General features: G+C 43.1%; 2 protein-coding genes across 3 annotated transcripts; one reads left to right on the top strand and one right to left on the bottom strand.

Annotated features, from left to right (window-relative positions):
- Window positions 1–2: 2 nt before the first annotated feature.
- On the bottom strand, window positions 3–10176 carry KARS1 (lysyl-tRNA synthetase 1). Of its 2 annotated transcripts, none has more exons than XM_083794923.1 (14): window positions 10041–10176; window positions 9164–9314; window positions 8799–8964; window positions 8291–8384; window positions 7825–8011; window positions 7520–7645; window positions 5477–5596; window positions 4461–4623; window positions 4198–4371; window positions 3313–3398; window positions 2543–2628; window positions 2091–2217; window positions 356–499; window positions 3–130 (listed from the first exon to the last, which is right to left on the bottom strand). In XM_083794923.1, exons 1-14 carry the CDS (start codon window positions 10100–10102, stop codon window positions 44–46), a joined length of 1773 nt encoding a protein of 590 aa, XP_083651049.1. In that variant the 5' UTR covers window positions 10103–10176; the 3' UTR covers window positions 3–43. The 2 variants fall into 2 exon arrangements, with proteins under 2 accessions (XP_083651049.1, XP_083651048.1); XM_083794922.1 differs by having other exon boundaries at window positions 9822–10131.
- Window positions 10159–13643, top strand: TERF2IP (TERF2 interacting protein; the record flags this gene model as incomplete). Its single annotated transcript, XM_083794989.1, has 3 exons — window positions 10159–10657; window positions 10741–10820; window positions 11705–13643. The coding sequence occupies 3 exons, from the start codon at window positions 10159–10161 to the stop codon at window positions 12146–12148; spliced, it is 1023 nt and encodes a 340-aa protein (XP_083651115.1). The 3' UTR covers window positions 12149–13643.
- Window positions 13644–18307: the final 4664 nt, after the last annotated feature.

Genomic DNA, 18307 nt, shown 5'->3' with positions numbered 1-18307 from the left:
GCGGCAGACAAGAGCTGCGTTTATTGACGACCCGCCCCGGGCGTCACACGGAGGTGCCTTCGGCAGGCCGGTCGGGCTGCGCCTCCTTCCTCTTGTCCTCCGGCTTCATGGCGGGGAAGAGCAGCACCTCCTGCGAAGATCGACACCCTCAGCGCGCGCCAGGCCCCCGGCCTGCAGAGCGCCGCGGCGCGCAAGTCTCGCGAGAGCCCGTCTCGGCCCGGCCCCGCCCCGGCACGCGGCCAGGAGCGGCGCTCGGCGGCTCGGGCGGCTTCTGGGGGCGGCGCAGCGCCCGCGGCTGGGGGCGGCTGCCGGCGGTCCGCCCGGCTGCTCCCCAGCCGCCCCCGCTAACATTTACCTTGATGTTACTGGAATCCGTGAGGAACATGGCGAAGCGATCGATTCCCATGCCCCAGCCAGCTGTAGGAGGAAGGCCGTACTCCAGTGCGGTGCAGAAGTTTTCATCAATAAACATGGCTTCATCATCACCTGCGGCCTTTGCCTAAACGAGAAAATAAGCGATAAAAGGCAGGGTCGTACAGAGCTAGATACTACCCATTCTACTAGTTGCCATCAGAAAGGAGTATGTTTGTAGCGGCCATGTAACTGATAAAACCAAAGCATTATGCAGCCACAAAAGTGAGTAACAAATGAGGGAAATTCATCACCTGGAAAAAGCAAGCTGTGGAAGCTGGCTGTACAGGTGCTTCCAAATCAACTCTAAGCTCAACTTCTTTGTGATCTAGAAGTTTCTTTTCTAGAGAAACGCTCAGCCTCTTTGCTTCAGTACAAGCAATCTCCGGAGACAGATGGCAGCAGACCACAGTGGAATAAATTGCTTTCAAAAGCTTCTCAGGTTCTTTATCGCTTCCAAATCCCCCTTTAATGTTTGCAGAAACAACTAAGAACCAGAATCATTTGAATCACCAGCAATTGCTCCATGAAACAAAATTAAACAGTTGCTTTTTTCCTCTCTCAAGTAGAAAGATTAAAATCCCTGACACTGAGATAGTAATTAATACTTCTTACATAAACTGGCCCTAACAGCGTCCAAGTGCTAAAGGTGATGATAATAAAAATGCAGACTAGTTGACCCCCTCAAGTTTACAAAATGTCAGTGTTGGAACTTTTCTGCCTGAATCTGAAATCCTGAAATGTGAACTGCCACCCTTTGACTCAATTTCCCCCTTAAGTTTTCAGGCAAATTTTCATTCAATACATACATAATCACAGGTCTGCAGAGACTAGCCATAATCAGACAACAAGGGCAAATAAACATACAGCAGACCCAAGAAAAAGAAATCTTTAACAATATTCACACTGACTGAACATTTTGAAATTTACTAACAAGTTAGTTAGTTAACATATTTTCCTGTTTTGGTAACTGTTTAATCCTCTCAGGTACTGTGAAGCCATCAGAAACAGTAGGAATAACAGGAACTCTCCTTCTGCAGACCACACCATCTGACCTCAATTATGTGTGCACACGCATCCATGTGCGTGTATATGTAATTAATAACAAAGCCAGTTTGAGTCCCTCCTTTCCCAGACATATGTAGAGACACCTAGTGCTATCAATTTCCAGGCATAATAGTTTCCAGTTTGCAGCTCTATTCTGTGAAACAATTTAAAAGACCTCAGAGTTCTGAAAATTAGACTCAACATTCAAACTTTTACTGGACATGGAAATTTATTTAAGAAACTGGAAGTATGATGTAGTATGATTACATGAAGGCTTAATTGTGGAAAAATAACTCACTTTCAATCCAAGTAACACAGAGAAAACACTCTGCACATCTGCTTTTTTCAGATTAGTACTTCAGGTAGAAAAAAAGCGCATGCTATTCCAAAACCTAGCAGTGCTACTATAAACTAATCAACAGAAGAGTTTAGACGTGTTTACCTTAGAGCAAGGTTCCTTTAAAAGGAAGTAAGTTTTAATGGCAGGCTTTCACTTGAGTGAGGAACACTCACTCAAAGTATTAACGACCCTTTTCAGCAGTAGGGACTAGTGACAGATTTGGAATTAGACACAGAAAATACTCTTTACTTACACGCCTAAATCATTGATTCACTATCAGCAAACACCCTACCTTGGCCTGATCCTCAAAAAGCTGCCGCTGCCGGAAAGGATCATTAAGTTCTGTGTACGCATTGCACACTTCCTTCTTCATCACAAAGAGTTCAAAACGTTCTGTTAGTCCCCGATGAGTGCGATGCCTACATCAAGAAGGCAAATCAACCACACCTTAAAATAAATAGCTTTACAAAAGCAATAGAGCACATACATGACTTCAGGAAGTCTACCCACATTTAGCAGTAACAGCTGTCAAAACTTTAAACTACTCAATATGAGCACACCTGTTCTCTGGATGCTGGGCTTCAAAGTTCAAGAACCAACACCTACCCGGATTGGTGTAAGAGCAAACTAGTATGTAACACCAGTATCTCCTGTTCACACATGACTTTTTTTTTTTTTTTTTTTGATAAAGTAGGAGTAGACGATTAAGGACAGTTACATACTAACTGTGTCTCGTACTCTTACCATTTGGCTAGAGGACTCATGATCTGAGGGTGATCACAGATGAATGTTGGGTTGATACAAGTGACTTCCAGAAATTCACCGACTAACTGAGAAAACAAAAGCAAAACTTGTGTAGAGTACAATATCACTTCCCAGCACTGCCTTTCCCAAACATCTTATTTCCTTCTCTTCAGTACTGAAGAATGTACTATAAAAGTGAGATGTTTCTCAACTAATAATGCTTAATCATGGTAATGTTCTCATTAATAGAGCACATATGTCCTAGCTGGATAAGAAACAATGACATAGCTGGTTTTTTTTTCTGCTGCTTTTCTTATTGGCCCTTGTTATGATGTGCAAATGAAATTATGTTACTATTTTTGTTAACAGGTTCTATAAGGCAATATATGCTGGGTACAAAGGAAAAGACTTAATACAGTTGATAAAAGAACTATATGGGAAGCCTACCAGTTTGATAAGATACATACAAACAAACAGGTCTCTTGAAAAAAAATTGACATAAAGATAAAGCAGATTTTTAGGGGCATAGGAAAACAGTTTTTATGCTAAAATTCTCTAGGTCTCATATTAAGCAGGTATCAGTCAACTACATTTTAGTGTAGACAATAGGATTTTGATACAACAAGTTTTATCACTGTCATAAAGAAACAGCTTTAGCCCATGTCAGTGTATTTTGTCACATGCAGCTAAACTTGTTCTGAAGAGACTTCTATTGATACAGATAGATCCTGAAAGATGTTAGGACTATCAAAAAAATCACTGTTACTTACTCTGTCAAGAAGCCTGGCCGTTGTCCTGGGAGGTGGACACTCAACATTTCTTGCCACACAAAGGTCATCAAAGAACCTGCGAGTTTCTAACACAGTTGCAGACAGAAAATTAAAAAAGCCATCCAGGCAGCCACATCTTTTCTTCCTGCATACTTCAAAATGTTTTAGAGTGGTTCTTTAAATCTCGACAGTGGAAAACATTAATAGCAGAAATCATCATGGAAAATATTAGCTCAGATGTCAGTTTCAAACACTACAAAAGTAGTGTTTTTTTGTTTGTTTGCTTTTTGTTTTTAATCAGTTTACATTAAAATCTAAGTTATTTCGCATTTCAGAAACTCAGAAAATAGTTACATACAATCCCGCATCATAACTGTCAGGTATTATTATTTAAAACAAAACAAAAACAAAACAAACAAACCAAAAAAAAAGCACTAGAAAGTGTATGAACGTGTTTCCTTACAAATTATGATTTCAAGAATAAAATAGCAGATACACACACTTCGAAGAATGCCCAAAATAATCTTACTCCTAACCTACGATCACAGGCATGGAGACTCAATTACACAAAAGATGGAAGAAATAAGAAACAAAAAGCCGTGTGTTTCTTTAACAGATCAAGAACTCCTCAGATTACGTCTTCTGAGTATACAGCATTATATATACTCCACAAAGGAAGAGGTGAAAGAGTCAGAACTTGCTAGAAGCTGCACGGCACGAAGGCTTCATTTCATTCTGGACTCTCGTGTAACAGATAAAACGAGCAAGTCAATCCCACGTACTGATACCACTTCAAAAAAGTAGCTGACAGACTGCAGGCTGAGGACTTCAAACCTTTGTGTGTGTTAAGTAAGAATAACAGGACATGCATAAACACCACCTAACCTTCAGTTTCAAAGGACTCGGCTGATGGAAATTTCACTCCTAGAACCTTTTCCAATTCATCCACCATGCTAATGCGTCGGAAGGGAAGGGTAAAATCTATCTCATATGCCTGTCCATCTTGACCATCTGGATGATAAGTGATCTTGTAGCTTCCAGTAATATGTTTCACCATCCCTACAACAGTATAGAGGAGAGTACACAACATAATATAAAATTCTTTCTGGAGATTCTTCTTCTTTTTTAATTAATATTGCATATGTCACCTGAAAGCAACTTCTCTGTAATTTCCATCAAGTCATGGTAGTCCGCATAAGCCATATAGAATTCACAAGTTGTGAACTCAGGGTTGTGAGTCAAATCAATTCCTTCATTCCGGAACTGACGCCCAATTTCATATACTCTGTCCAAGCCTCCAACCACCACCATCTAAACAAAAGGAAATTCTAGTAAATACTAACATTTTCAAAGAACTGAAAAGAGCTCATACAAGCATAACTACAACATGATCTGAAAAAGCTGATTCAAGATTCATTTTGTTTCCACTAATCCACTGAGTCTACTGTTCTTCAGGAATAATCCTAATTTATTTATGTATTTGTTTGTTTGTTTATTTTAAAGAATGAGATGTGCCCTTGCCGCTAAGAAGGCTAATAGCGCTCTTGGCTGCACTAGGCAAAGTACTGCCAGCAGGTCAAGGGAGGTGATCCTTCCTTTCCACTCAGCACTAGCGAGGCAACACCTGGAGTACTGTGTCCAGTTCTGGACCCCAGTGCAACAGAGACACAGTCACACTGGAGAGAGTCCAGTGAAGGGCCACTAAGATGAATTAGGGAACACTTCTGCAATGAGGAAAGGCTGAGAAAGATGGGACTGTCTAGGCTAGGCAAGGCTCCAGGGGAAATCTTATCAATATATATAAATAACTGAAGAAAGAACGTGAAGATGGAGCCAGACTCACTTCAGTGGTGCCCAGTGACAAGAAAAGAATCAGTGGGTACAAACTGGAATACAGGAGGCTCCATCTGAATATCAGGTAGCTTTTGTATCGTGTGGTTGACTGAGCACTGGCACAGTCTGCCCAGAGAGGTTGTTAAATCGCCTCTTTGGAGATATTCAGAAGCTGTCTGGATACGGTCCTGGGCAACTTGCTCTAGGTGGCCCTGCTTGAATAGGGTGTTTGGACAGATGACCTCCAGAGACCCCTTCCAACCTCAACCATTCTGTGAGATCACAACAGGCTGGAGAATATAGGATTAACCATGAGGGGCTAGTATTTTACCTTATGGTAAAGCTCTGGAGCAATTCTCATATATAAATTCATATCAAGCTCATTGTGGTATGTGATAAAAGGTCTTGCCATGGCTCCACCTGGAATTATATTCATCATAGGAGTTTCAATCTGTAAAATAGTAACAAAATAACGGAATTTAACATTGGCATAAATATTTCCAGGCTCCTCCTCAATACCTACCCTGCTTTCATCCTTAGGGTATTTCTGTTTCCACAGCAGAACTCCGTAAAACAAGAAAACCAACCAACCACAGCTACCCCGGTGAAAAAAATCTCTGCATTTCATTTAGTCTTTGACATTCCAGTATACGAAAACAATTCTGTAGTAAAGGCCATTTCTCCCACGCAGTCAATAATATTGCAAAGAATATACACTATCAACTACAAGAGAAACAGACTTAAGTTCAACATCAAATTCAGGGAAAGAAGAACCTGACAGGCAAGTAACAAAATAAAGATGACCTTTGGAAAAATGGAATGGCAGAATTATTTACAAATCAAACCTCAGCCCCGTACTCAGAGTACAGGGGAAAGTGGCAAAACAATACAACCAGCTCCTCCTTTATAAGTCTGCCCAAATGATAAAAATGATTTTCTAATTGATTCTGTGGGAGATACGCTATTTAATCTGCTGTGCTGACATACAGGCTTGGCTTACACATCAGCATGAAGAACTTCAGGATGCCTGCTATATCCTCATACCTCACTACCAACAAGATTTAATCTCCTGTTAGTAACCTCAAATCATGAAAACAGGTATTTCATAATTCACAACAGAACTATTTATAGCAGTGCAGAAGAGGAACTACAATGAGACTCAGGGCTTCTGGGAAAGAACAAAGATCAGGGCAAAACCAGAAGCTGATGTGTGATAATGACAGAACAAGAACGCAGCTAGAACTTGAAAAAGAGGAGGAATGTTCTAAGATATGTATTAATATAGGTCTCTAAACAAGTATTTTGAATTAATGGGTTTCTCCAAACACATCTGCACTATAAATCAGGCTGAGCTTCAGAAAACAGAATGCAGTGAGCATCCCAGACAGTACTGGAATCAGAAATGCAGTTTAACTTCGTAGCATTGAACTGACTGCAAACAAGGCCTGACAGTAACCTGGAGAGCACTGTACAATACCTATGACAGTTCAGCTGTATTTTTCTCAAAATCAAGCTAGTATCTGCCCATGGTATGACACTACATCATGCCATATGGACACTAATGACTCAGCATTGACTCGTGCATCTCTAGATCACAGACCATTCCCTGACTCCTCTGCCTTCTATTTTGTTCGTGTATTTACACTTTGCATAAATTGAGAAGGACTCTCATGGTTCTCTTTCATCAAATTATTGTCAAAATAGTATAATTTGTAAGTACTAGATTAAAAGCAAAAAAAAAAGCAAAAAGCAAAAAAATCGAAGAAAGATTTTAAAGCCATTACATGGCAAGACAGAGATGACATAGCACAGGTTCAGACTGCTTCATCCTTCCTCTGCTCTCAAAAAACTCCAATGGCAGATTTTGCAGATTCGGCTGATAAACTCTTAATGGAACTATATTAAGTTCTCATCTCTTTGCTAACTATAAAATACAACTAAGAATCTGGATGCAACAGAGAGCAGAGCTAGTATTATTTTCTAATATACTACTCTTCAAGAGAGCTTAAGATAAAATTAATTTTACTTACAGGAAGTAAAACCTGCATTTATCTCCAGAAGCAAAATGCCATTGCAAAGATGTCACTTCTACCTTATGTTACTGAAATAAGGAAAAGACAACAGTAGTTTGAAGTACTACCTTGATAAATGTTTTCTGAATCACAGGCTACCAACTGAGCAATAGTCTTAACTTTAAAAAGAGAGAAAAAAAAAAACAGCTCCTGTTACCTGAAACTGATAAACACACCGTGTTGAGGTAATTGCTTTCACTCTATAAATATTTCACATGTGAGCCTGAATATACGGTATCCCTGAAGCTGAGAAGCCCCAAACACATTGAGTACGCAGACAGAAACAAACGATAAAGCCTTACCTCTAGGAAGCCCAATTCATCTAGAAAGCTCCGGATATATGTCACAATCTTTGCACGGGTTATAAATTTTTGCCTCACATAATCATTAAGAATTAAATCCAAGTATCTCTGACGATATCTAGTTTCCTGAAAAGAACAAATATTTTTAGAACAAGCTAGACAAAATGTACTGCCAAAGAAAAAAGTACCAAAACAAGATGAATGACTCTTTGTTCACTGGTACCATCAGCAGATATAAAAGGTCATCCATTCAGAACTAGCTGTCAAATCACCTCCAAGAGTCACACGTATGGCAGGTACCTTACCTTATCTTTGAGGCCAAAGTGAAGATGAGGCAACATGTGCAGGCATGGAGATAACAGAATTATTTCATAAGGAATAATACTCAGTTCCCCTTTCTTTGTTTTCCCAGGATTTCCTTCTACACCAATAATGTCCCCACGACGCAGCTTGTTGTTAATACAGAAATATTCTTCCTCAGATTTATAAAGCCTGTAATTACAAAAAAAAAAAAAGTAAGTAGTTTTGCTTGAAGTTCAACATTCCAACGGTCCTGCAATTCTCTCCTCAGGCCAAATTCTTAAAAACAAGAATTCTTCTAAGAAGGAAGTTGTATATAACGGCCTAAGCAAAACACTACCTGCCTACCTAAGCCAATCCCTAGCCAAACAGCTTAGCTAAGGCGATGAAAGAACTGGATGCCCAAATACACGTTTCTAAGTCCTAGAGCACAGTTCAGTTTAGAATGCTACTCGAAATACTTCTACTTACCTGGAATTTGCCATGACCTGCAACTTGACTCCTTCACCACGAAGATCATAGAAAATCAGTTTCCCTCCAGAGGCACGCTTTGCGTGGATTCGACCTAAATACCAAAAGCATGCAGAACACTGAGAAACATGTCCCTAACAGAAGGGCACAAGGGCAAAAGCCACAATATTACCACCACCAGTAAAAAAGACCGTCAGTTCTGAACTGATCACTAAATGTGGAAGAGAAGTAGTTAACGTCTTAAAACTAACATGACTGCACAAAAGTTCACATGAGCTTTGGGTCCTGGAGCAAAAACCACAATCTAATGTTATACTTGTAAGGTATGTTGCAACAATCCACTCAGTCTGAAAGCCTGTCCTGAATAGCATAACACTGCTACAGACTTAGCTTCATGACTAAGAGGATCAGCAAAATTTGAAAACAGACCACCCCACCTCTAAAACCAGCTAGGACTTAACTCTGAAAAGCAACAGACTATCCTTCTGTATTCCAGATTAGCTTTTACCTGCCACTCTCACTGTAACGTCTGTCAGGTGATCTCCTGGCTGCAAGTCACTGTATTTCTCTATAAAATCTGAGAGAGACAAGTCTACGTGGAACTTGTGGGGATAAGGATCTTCATTGGTGCCCTGCAGCTGCTGGATTGCATGGCTACGGATCTTGTAGTATTGCTGTAACAACAAACAAACAAGACTGAATGATTTTGTTAGAATCTTAAAGTATTTTACACATTAAAACACTGCTACCCTGACTTAGGAATATGTATCTCTCTCCCCCTTTTAACCATTTAGTTCATTCTGAATAAAAATCAAATGTAAATCAACAATATTTATTCTCAAAACAGTAATAAGCACAGGGCCAGATTCTCACATTTGGATCCAAGTTTTCCTCATCGGCACCAATGTTATTCTCAGAGTCAGAAGCCAAGGAAGGCTTATTTGAATGCTTTTCACTTTGTTCTTTCTGCTTTGCCTCTTTTTCAGCTATTTTTCTTTCAGCCTTCAAACGCCTCTTCAGCTCGCTGTAAAACAGAAGGAAAACAGATGCAGCAGGTACTTTGATACTTGTATGAGAAAGCACTTGGCCAGATTCTACCAAAACCTTACTGTAAAAATAGCCCTCTCATTTCCCTTACTCTGCCCTAAAGTCAAAATAATACTTAAGCGTGTTTAAGTGTTTCCTGCTCTGAAGGCTTTTAGTTCATTCCTTAAGAGATACAAATACTCAGAGAAAACTAAAGCTGAATTAAGTATTGTGTAAACAGACCTTGAGGATGCGCTCCCTGGGAGCCCAAGGATCCTCTGCAGGCCCCCTTATATGAGCCTTCACAGAAGCAGAGCCACCCCACGCAGCAGGTAAGTGAAACAAGGCAAACTCTCCCCCGGTTAAAGTCAGGCTCTACTTCAGATTCCCGCTGCCGCCTTCGCGGCCCGCTCGCCGTGGAGCGCAGGGCCCCATAGACCCCGGCCCCGCCGGCCGGGACTTCATGAGGAAAGAGGTGGGCCCGGCCAGATCGCAAAGCACCGACCTGCTTTGGTCATGAAGTGCCTGGCGCCATAGGAGCGCGGGCGCGGCCCTCCAGGCCCAGCCGCGGAGCCGCGCAGCGGCGGGGCTCAGCATGGCGCGCTCCAACCGATCAGCTGGCGGCACACGCCGGACGCTCGCTCAGCTCAGCTCAGCTCAGCTCAGCTCAGCTCAGCTCAGCTCAGCTGCCCTGCCCGGCCCGGCCCTGCCCGCCCACCCTCACTTTTTACTGAGGCGCGGCTCAGCGTCCCCCGCATCACAAGCCCGCTCCTCTGCAGCCGCCATCTTCGCTGCTCCCGCGGCGCTTCCTGTACCGCGGCGCCTGCGCGCCAGGGGGGGCGATGGCGGCGGGCGGGAACGCGCCGGCAGGGCGCTCGCGACAGCTGTTCCTGTGGGACGATGGGAGACCGATGCGGTTCTACGTGCGGCCTGGGCTGACCAAGCTGCGCCTGGCGCCCCTGCTGCTGGCGGGCGGGGGGCGGCTGTGCCGCATCCAGGAACCGGGCGCCGTGCTCTTGGCGCAGCCCGGCGAGGTGGTGCCCGGCGGGGCCGTCTCCGCCGAGTACGTGACGGAGTGCGTGGAGCGCAACCAGCGCCTGCCGCTGGAGCCCTTCCGGCTGCCCGCCGCGCCGCCCGCGCCGCCCGCCGCCTCGCCACGCGGCCGCCTCGCCTTCACGGAGGCGGAGGACGCGGCGCTGCTGCAGGCCGTGCGCGGGCGGGGCGGGAGGCGGGTGGGCGGCAGGACGCTGTGGAAGGAGCTGGAAGGGGCCGGCCTGACGCGGCACACCTGGCAGGCCATGCGCGACCGCTACCTGCGGCACTTGAGGCCGCTGCACGGGGGTGAGCTGGGGACGGCCGACGGGGGGCGGGGGGGTCGCGGCGGCGGCCCGGGCTCGGCAGCCATTGACCGCGTCTTCCCGCAGAGCCCCAGCAGGCAGAGGAGGAGCGCGTACAAGGCATGGGCATTTTCGAGGCAGCGAACCGGGAGTTCGAAAGCGACGAGGTGAGCGTCGGCGGCCGGCCTGGGAGCGGGTCCCCGCGGCCGGCGGCGGGGCCACAGCCGCTGCTGTGCCGTTGAGAGCGAGCTGCGCGCAGCAGCCCTGGCTGCCACGGAACGGCTTTCCCATGCTGTAGCTCAGTTAAATTCTTGAACTGCTTTGCACCGTGATGCCCCTTCGGCTATGGCGAAATGGGAGCTTCGTGTGAGCTGTGAACTATGTGGCTTGTGATGAGCAGCATCTCACTGTAGCACGTGCAGTAGGGCCCATTTGTATAGCTTGATTCTCTGCCCAAAGTTCAGCTGAGGAGATTATTGTGACTGTTACATGCTATGATGTGTTAAGAGCTGTATTGGCAGCTTTTACCTTGGGCATAAAATGTTCACGCAGTTGCATTAACGTTTATCTTTGCTTTTTGTACTTAGGTTGTTCAAATGGGGAGGTTCAGGCTGGATATTGGGAAAAAGCTTTTCACCCAGAGGGTGGTCAGGCACTGGAACAGGCTCCCTAGGGAAGTGGTCACAGCACCAAGTCTGCCCGAGTTCAAGAAGCGTTTGGAAAACACTCAGACACATGGTCTGATTTTTGGGGGGCTGGTTCTGTGGGAACCTAGAAGTTGGACTCAGTGAACCTTGTGGGTCCCTTCCAACTCACATTTTCTATGATTCTTTGAAACATTCCCTTATATGTCATGCTTTTCTGTGATCTTGTATATCCTTGTTAACATATATTGCCTCACTTCAGTCACTGAATTTCAATGTGTCCAGTAATTAGAGTGTGTCTTTATATGTTATAGAAAGTCATGGTGAAAGATAGTGATCACAGGGTAGCAGTAATAACAGAAGCTTGCTGGGAAGTATACCTAACTGATGATTCCTCTTACTTTTAGTCAGGAAGTGACACCTCAGATGCTCTAGAACAACTTCCTACACAAGTTGGAGGGGGAAAGTCTACACGTGAAATGGCAGCTGGTTTGAAGACTGGGATGGAGGACTGTGCTTTCCCTGGCACTCAATTACAAAGGGAAGACAGACCAAGAAGCGCTTGCTCTTCTTCCAGTGTGGTGGGAGAAGTAGTGAAAACTATGCAGCACTTCATGGAAAGGTTTAACGTGGACCTGTTCACTGTTACACAGGCCTTTCTGAAAAACACTGGTGAAGTGGAGACTACATCATACTTTCTGCAGACAGGGCAGCGTTTGGATGGATACCCTGTGTGGAGCAGAGAGGACGATTTAGAATTGCAAAAGGATGATGAGCATGTCAGAAGTAAATTGATAGCAAAATTTGGAGCTGAAAATGTAGCAAAGCGAGTAGCATTTAGGAAAAGTTAGATAGTAAAGTAAATGGAAATGACCGTTCTGGTACAGTGGCAAGAACTTAATAAAAGCAAGGTCACTTCAGAAATGCAAATGTGATGGAGAATGTTATTTCCAAAACTTTAGAACAGTATATGCTTTAAAATAACTTCTATAAAAGGCTGATTTTTTTTTAAATGCAGAGTATACTGAACATTTAAAAGTAGAAAATGATGAAGATAGAGATCCTGTCCACTATTAAGTTTTCTCAGTGAAAATTTGCTTTAAACTATATTTACTATATAAGCCATCTGACAGCTTGGCCTGTACTTTACTGTATGTAGAGGATTTTGAATGAGGTTTGCTCCAAAGTGAGACAGACTCATTAAATACTAAAACCACTGTCTTATTAGTGCATGATATCAACCTCCTTTCTGTTACATGTATCATTTCAGAATGCTGTGGATGATCATCTAGGAACGTACTCTGCCAGCTGTTGTCACTACCTCATGTTTTTGTTAATGGACCTTGATTAGTAGCTGACATGCAGAAATGATATCAGTGAAAATGTAACTGTCCAAAAAGAGGGTCAAGAGCATTCATGTTAGAAGATGTATTTGAGGCGCTCAGTATCATAAATAAATGCTGAGATCTGGGAACGACCAAAAAGTTCACCAGGACATTATAATACTGTCTCATGTTACAGAGATCTCAGTTAAAATCTCAAGCAAGTATGCAGTCATCTCAATTTTTGTTAACAACTTTCAACAGGTGTTTTCCAGTACTAATAATGCAGAATTTGTTTAATAACATTAAATTTACCATCTGTCCTCGTGATTTCAAAAACGATTAGTTCTCCCCAGTTACAGGTTGAAGAGTCCCAAGTCTTCAGTCTAAGCAAAGTAGCACTTCTGCTTAGACTGACCATGTAGTCTAGTCTGAAAAAGTAGAACAGCTTTCAGGGTCACATGCTGTAGTTCTGTCTAGCTGTATCCATCTCAGACTTGAAGTCAAAAATGTGCTCAGAGTTAATTTAGGTATCTTTCAGTTGTGTAAGATCTGAGGGAGAGAGAAAATTGTTTCTAATATATGGTCACAATCTGAAAAAAAAATCAGTACATACAGCTTGAAATTGTGTTCTGGTCTCTATTATTATTTGAACAATCACTTGAAACAACAGCTGGGCACCAGTCATTTATAACTCCTGTTAATCTGGAATTAGGTCATCCTTTTAGTGAAGTAAAATGGGTTTATAAAAGCAAAGGATGATTTTTTTTTTTTTTTAAGAATTAACAACACTTTTTTTTAAGGGTCATTCAGGGTTCTTGCTTACTCCACTGTGGTACTCAGTAAAATTAAGTTGAATTAGGAAATTGCTAGTTTTAAGACATCCAAATTATTATTGAAAGTCAACGATAGCTTAGTATAATGAAATTTCTATTTCAGAAAACCAATGTACTGAAGCATCCACTGACTGACTTGTACTGTTGACCACTGTTAACCAAATAAATGCCAAAACTTTTAGACTGTGCAGTGTTCTACTAGACAGGTCATTTCCTGCTGAAACAGTTAGAATGGTTTGGTACATTCATGCTGCTCAGACTGGTTTGTTGGGACTTGTGGGGAAGACCAGACAAGCACTTAACAGGAGACTGCAAGATAACATAGTAAATAAGGTAGTAAGATTTAACAACAACAGAAACTTTTACATGTGGATTCAAAATCCAATCAGTGCTGATAGCCAAGTTCAAGAGCATGAGACCCTCCTGCAGCCAAAAACTCCCATTCCAGCTTATGTGGTGTACCTTAGCAGCACCATAGCCTCACAATTCAATGAAATCATCTTGTGTAACCAAAACTACTCGAGTTCAAAGTGAGAGGTAGAACACCTCTAATGGCTGCAGCATAAAAAAGATCTGGTGTAAGGCCTACTGCATCTTTTATAATTACTATTTTTACCTGCTTTGTGACATTTCTTTTGAGAATGAGCTTCTCTTTTTCTGGGCAATTAGTCAGACCTGCAATGCTGATTTCTGAGTCAGTATATTGTGCTTTTACTTTTGCAAAACCATGCAAAGAAATTGTCTAATTTCCATATGCACTTAGTGGTCTCTTTAGGTATGGGATCTGGATAAGACGACAAAAAGAGCATAGCTTATTCAAGGTGGCCCTCTTTCATCTGTTCTAAACTTGTGAAAAGCACTGCTTATCCACAGATACATTCTTTCCTGTGCAAGTGCATAGGTCTAGGTTTCTTCATTGCTCATTTCCATCTCCATATCCTGGAGATGTCACTATATCACACGGTTCTGGTTCAAAGTATTCTGGCTCTGCCTTCTGTCGTGATAAAAATAATTTCTCTGCGTTGTTTTACCAAGGACACAGTTATAGTCCTTTGGCTATGAGACACGTTGTCTTTCCACATTCATATTGGGGGCCCTGTACTATTATATTAGGAACACTTTCTGTAGCCCAAGGAAGTATACGTGCATCTTCCTTATATAACTGCCTGGAGCAGCTATATTTGTAAACATGGAAGAATGAGCAGAGTGGCAATGCAAGTGCCAGAACTTTGAGTTAAAGACAAACAAAGGCAGATAGTATTTGGTCTGCAATCCATTATCTGGAGTTTGGGTATTTCCTATTTGCTTCCTTTCAGAATTAGACAGCATTCATCAATATCAATGCATTCTGGCCGTTCATAATTAAATTGCCAATGAAGAACTGATTGTATGCCCTAGGTTGGAGAGCAACAGACAGGAATACCCAAGAGTTAGTTTCCAAACATTTCCTTGACTAATGGGTTTACCATCCTACACTTTATTGGTATAAAAGCTAAGTTTGCTCTTCTGAACTTGTAGAATATATACTTGCAATTTGTTTCTAAACAGACTGCAACAATCTTTACTTATGCATGTGCCAAAGGATATAGCCATAGTTTTATCAGTCATACTGTCTTGAAAGTTTGCCCATACCATCTTACCTGCTGCTGGCCAGCTGTACTCCTACCAGCTCCCTTGCTGGTAGGTCAGCTAACTTCTGCTTACCCCTTCCTGCTCCACAGTTGGTCCTGCAGCTCCCTTCTTAACTGCTGCAGGATGGTCTCTTACCCCAAAGAGCTGTGCAGGATCTGGAATGCTGATGCCTGCTCCAGTGGAGGTGACGACAGAGCTGCTTCTGGTCTGGGAAGCCATCCCTCTTCTCTAGACTTCTACTCTTGGTGGTCCCAAAGTTCTTGGGATGGCTCATTAGTTTATTCCGTAATTGCAGTCTAGCTAGCAGCTACTTAGTTTTGCTAACCAATATAACCGCTCAGTGTTTGTAAGATTACTTTCCCTGCTTTCCTCAGCAGAACCAAAACATAAAACTTTCATTACGTCTCTGCTATAACAGCAACAACAACAACCAGCCACTGTGCATGTATCAGAAGAGCCTTTTTCCTGCTATTGGAGACTGCTAATTAGTCAAGGTTAAGCCTCCTCTGTCACCCTTCAAACACAATACAAAGAGCCTGGACACTGTTTCTTGCCTATACACCTTTAAACCCTTGCGGAGTGCCACAAAGATGATATGGGGCCTGGAGCATCTGCCCTATGAGGAAAGGCTGAGAGACCTGGGTCTGTTCAGCCTTGAGAAAAGAAGACTGAGAGGGGATCTTATCAATGTTTACAAACACCTGAAGTGTGGGAGACAAAGGAACATGGCCAACATCTTTTCAGTGGTTTGTGGGGACAGGACAAGGGGCAACGGCCTGAAAAATGGAGCACAGGAAGTGCCGCACCAACATGCAAAAGAACTTCCTCACGGTGAGGGTGACGGAGCACTGGAACAGGCTGCCCAAGGAGGTTGTGGAGTCTCCTTCTCTGGAGATACTCGAGACCCATCTGGACGCCTGCCGGGGTAACCTGCTCTAGGGACCTGCTTTGGCAGGGGGGTTGGACCCGATGATCTCTCGAGGTCCTTTTCAACCCCTACAATTCTGTGATTCTGTAAAACATGAACACAGTCACTAGAGAACTGTGAAAACATTTATATTCCTGGCAATACTGCAAAGCAGTACAGGCCTTGGGAAAGGGTCGTAAGGAGAGCAGGGATACCTTATGCTTGTGCCACATAAATGGGGACATGATGCAAAGACAAGCAATTAACAGCACACCAGTTTGTATATCATGACAGGAGCTGGAATAATCTATTGCAATTGCTCTCTAAACTCCCAGGATAAAGAGGCTCATAATGTGTCTGAGATTGTTTACCCCTGGATAACTATAGATTAGAGAGAGTAATTTTGCCTGATGAATTAATTTAAAGGAGCTGTTGCTTGCCAGTTGGTTTAAGGTACTGGAAAAGGGAGTCAAATTAAGATGTTATGTCAGTGATTTTTTAGATATGCATAGCTTTTCTTCATATTTCCATAAAAAAACATTTAGCCCAGCTGGGGACCCACACCTACTCCCCACTTTTGGTTGTGTTGGAAGATATACAATACAGAAAACAACCAAACCCTGATAACACAAAGTAAAATAGACGAAAAAAAGTACTTAAACCAAGGCGCTACCAGAGAGGATGCTGGCCTAAGAAGAGACATACCGCTCATCCCCTGCATTGCCAGCCTCCATGTCCTCATTACCCTGCAGCTGCCCCATCATGTCATCCAGTGAAGGTCTGGAGCTGGTTGTCTCTTGGTCCCCAGTTATTGAAGACAACCAGCAGTTGACTGGTTTTATTTATTTACTTATTTATGAAAAGGAGAGACTGAATGTGCAGGGGCTTACTGAATTCAGGATTGGGGTTCCTGCTCTGACATGAGAAAGAAACAAAGCCTCTTACCTCTCGGCAAATGTCAAAGTACTAGACATACCGTTCATATCTTGGGTCTGCAGGTACACAGCAGCACTGGAAGAAGGCTTTGCCAGCATGGTAACCCTGGTCTCTCCCTTAAATCCCTTCCTTGCAAAACCCCTGCTCCTCAGTGCAATTGTACTCCCTGCTGCAGAGCCTCCACCCCATGCCATTACATGCTCTGCTTCCACCTCCCCCCCTTGTCTCTGTCTGCCCTGTTCTTCTCACGCTTTCCATGGCCTTTGTCATTAGTCCAGCTATGCTTCTGGGGCTTGCTGTCCAAACAGCACTCCCTCCTATCCTTCTCCATGAGGTTTACTCTTCACTCCTGATTTTTGCCTGCATGCTTCCCACCACGCCTCTCTTCTGCACATCCCTGACACTCAGCTAATCATGGCAACCTCCACAAAAAAAAAGGAGAGAGAGAAGGATTTCTCTGAGCCCCATTATTCCACCAGGTTGCCATGTCAGACTGTCGGATCTCAGAAGCCAAACCAGGTGATTTTACCCTGAACAGATTAAGACAGTTTACAGGATCCCTTGCATTGGCTGATCTGAGGAGAAGCAGTGACAGTGGTCATACGAACTTCAAAAGAGGCTAGCCTGTAAAAATTGTCACATGATGCAATTCTTAGTACCGGTCTGGCAGAAGTTCATAACACAAAGACTTATTGAGCATTACTAATGTCTTTCATTTAAAAGATTTGTTTAAAGAAAACAATCCACATAAACCAAGGTCCCAGAGGACTTTTTGAACAAGTAGCTCTGAACGTACTGTTAAACTGACACGTTGAAAGGACCCTGCAATTTACACATGAAATGGGATGTTTGGAGGAAGATAGTTGTGGACATTTCGTTCCCTAAGCGTGCTAACAAGCCTTTCTCCTTGTCTTACAGAACGCTGTTAAAAATATGCCAAAATAGTTCTGTTGTTCAGGTTTAAGCTACATATTCCCAATGGAGACAGAAGAATGGCATCTCCAATGGGGATGGGAGATGGTGGAGAATGGCACAGTTTATTAAACATAATTTTATTGTGCTCTAAGACAGGAAATACTGTGTTGAAACAAATAATTCAATAGAATAGCTTCCTGTTCTCCTCTCAGCTTTTTCGATCCACTGTCATGAACCTATGTTGTCAGTTCCAGTATTTATACCAATGGAATCTGTGTCCTTACCTTGTCTTTACAGTCTCAACATTAGCATGAATTCTTCTCAGTCACACATGTGGGCTGTGAGAACTCCCAGGGCAAGAACTGTCCCTAGTTGTGAAAGCTGGATACAGAATTATTTCAGCTGAAAAATAAATGGATTGACATAGTCCCAGTAATGGATTCCTATACAAAAACCTAAGAA

This window comes from Anser anser, assembly GCF_964211835.1.
Source record: "Anser anser genome assembly, chromosome: 11".
NCBI classification, from domain to species: domain Eukaryota; kingdom Metazoa; phylum Chordata; class Aves; order Anseriformes; family Anatidae; genus Anser; species Anser anser.
This window is presented reverse-complemented; position numbering and strand designations above follow the sequence as displayed.

Excerpts from the sequence above, each read along its gene's own strand:
- KARS1 (XM_083794922.1), bottom strand. The coding sequence starts at position 9,913 with ATGCTGAGCCCCGCCGCTGCGCGGCTCCGCGGCTGGGCCTGGAGGGCC. Across the intron at positions 7,646-7,824 it reads ACTTTGGCCTCAAAGATAAG|GAAACTAGATATCGTCAGAG; the intron begins GTAAGGTACCTG and ends TGTTCTTTTCAG. Across the intron at positions 131-355 it reads CGGATTCCAGTAACATCAAG|GAGGTGCTGCTCTTCCCCGC; the intron begins GTAAATGTTAGC and ends CGATCTTCGCAG.